This window comes from Vicia villosa, unplaced genomic scaffold, assembly GCF_029867415.1.
Source record: "Vicia villosa cultivar HV-30 ecotype Madison, WI unplaced genomic scaffold, Vvil1.0 ctg.000218F_1_1, whole genome shotgun sequence".
NCBI classification, from domain to species: Eukaryota; Viridiplantae; Streptophyta; class Magnoliopsida; order Fabales; family Fabaceae; genus Vicia; species Vicia villosa.
The window spans coordinates 48,919-51,283 of record NW_026705082.1 but is presented as its reverse complement, the minus strand read 5'-3'; the positions used below and the strand labels follow the sequence as shown (position 1 = coordinate 51,283).

Here is a 2,365-nt window from a genome sequence, read left to right as displayed (position 1 = left end):
CTAAAAAACAACAACAACGAACTTGTTAGCTCTATCTTCCACATCTGCACCTATAACCTGAAACAAAACCAAAAGATCGAAATTCATACCATGATAAAACAAAACTTTATTGGAATTTATACTCAAAACTCGAAAGTTATACTCAAAATTAACATTAATGAAAGAAAGACAATATACCTTATAAAATTCTCAACTCCATAATGAATTGACACCATTCCTCCACAAGTTCATCCAATTGATCTTTTGAGTAATGAGCACACTTGAATTCGTCAAAGTACTACATAATAATATAACATAGTATGTGATTTAGTTAAAACACTATGCCATTTTATGAGAAATATTAAAATAATTCCTAAGTTAGAAATCCATATTATGGATGGAATCTCTATTCGATCCAAAAGAAGAGTTTCTTTCATAAACCTCAAGATGAAATAACTGCAATCTATACCATTACGCTGATGAGGACACTACATATGGAAAGATAATACAAATATGTATCAGGATATACCCCTTAACTTGTTTTATCATGTATCATCACAAATATAATCAAAATTGTGAAAATATACTTGCACTCTGATCCATGTAATGTTATTGGCTCTACTCTTTGGTATTTGAATATATCTTTGTGATCGAAAAGCTTGTAGAAGCCTATAATAAAATATAAATAACTATTTGGAACAATCTCACATAGATAAATAAATATACACATGAATCTTTAGAACAATCTCACTTACGTATCAATCATCATCTTCAAATCTGGGTATGTTGTCCAAACATTGTCTAACAAATCCAGATAATATACAATTTCTCTTACAGGATTAATCGCAACCAATAACCAATGTCCAATGTAAGATTAAACAAAGGTTAGATGGAAAGTTTCTACACGACGTTAAAAAACAAAAAATTATAATAGATGAATTTAGGATGAAAATATAACTCGTTGCCAGTATTATATGGTAAAAAGAATAACTTTTATGTATCTTTGTTGGCCACAAATAAAATGAGTACATACGCTATGACATCATCTGGTTTCGTTACGATTAACCCTGAGTTGACAGTGTTGGGTGCTAAGAAAGCAAATTGTTCTTCCAATCCGCGCGGGCGCATCACTTTGTCATATAGAAACCTTAAATAAAAACATCATTAACATTAGACTATATGCATTAAAATGAGTAAATAAATTGTTTATTTAATTAAACAAAGTTAATCGGAGTATACCTGATGTATATATCGATAACACTGAGGCCTAATTTCAAATGTTTAGAAACTTGATCCAGATTCTCTCTACCAGATGCTTCCATGTATTCATAACCAAAAATATATTCCTTCATAGGTATAAGACGAGTACCACCATTCGGAATATTTGTTATTCCTATATATGTCTGAAGGCACGACTTATACTGAGAAGTAGGTTTTTTGCTAGTCGCGGCCTTCTTAGCAACATCCTTTTTTTGTGTGAAAATGTTGCTAATTCCAAGCTCCTTACCCCTACTGACTTGTTCGATCTCTTTAGCATGAATCTAAATATCATATAATTAGTTAGGTGAAGTATAAGATCAAGAAATAACATTTTCTATGCATAAATATCATATAATTGTGTTAAACCTTTTTTTATGCAACTGACTCGGTTTTCCGTGTAATCCCATTATCTTTTGATTTGAGTTTGGTAGGAGTCTAACATTACCATGTAAAAAAATGTACATAAAATGCTTGTAAAAACTTTGAATACTCAAAGGTTCATAATGGTTTTAAGGATACCTCATCATCTACGTGAATGAGGCTTGACGACCATACAACATATGCACTTATTGCCTCTCCCACCAATGTTGCATCTAAAACATCGTTAGGTATTGATAATAACGGACCTCCCTCTGAAGCAATATCAATTGATACTTTCAAATATCCAGCAGGGAGCGATTTATGGTGAAGTACTTCTCCCAAAGTATTATGCACTTTTTCCTTGCCAACCATCTGATAAGTCGGTGAAGATAAATAGAGTTGATAGGGTGAAATGCCCTAGAACCAATAATAAATATGACAGTTACATTCTGAGAGAGAAGAAAGATAACAGTTACGTTCTGAGAAGCGCTTTTTGTGAATAGAGTCTATTTTCTAATTTTAATTTTAAATGACTTTAGACAACATTTTTGTGAAACGTTGTCTAATGTGGAACTTTAGCAGCGCCTTCGCTTTCTAGTTGGGCCTTTAGCAGCGCTTCATACGTGGGCCTTTAGTAGTGCTTTGGTGAAGCGCTTTTTAAAGTGGGCCTTTTAGCAGTGCTTTTGAGAAGCGTTGTCTAAAGTGGGCCTTTAGACAACACTTTTATACAATTTCGTATATACGTTCCGTGTTTTATATATTTTTT

The 2,365-nt window shown here is 32.5% G+C and overlaps 1 protein-coding gene across 1 annotated transcript; it reads right to left on the bottom strand.

Annotated features, from left to right (window-relative positions):
• LOC131625457 (uncharacterized) lies at positions 1-1,971 on the bottom strand. Its single transcript, XM_058896321.1, has 5 exons — positions 1,759-1,971; positions 1,219-1,520; positions 1,013-1,126; positions 567-648; positions 1-57 (listed from the first exon to the last, which is right to left on the bottom strand). Exons 1-5 carry the CDS (start codon positions 1,969-1,971, stop codon positions 1-3), a joined length of 768 nt encoding a protein of 255 aa, XP_058752304.1.
• Positions 1,972-2,365: the final 394 nt, after the last annotated feature.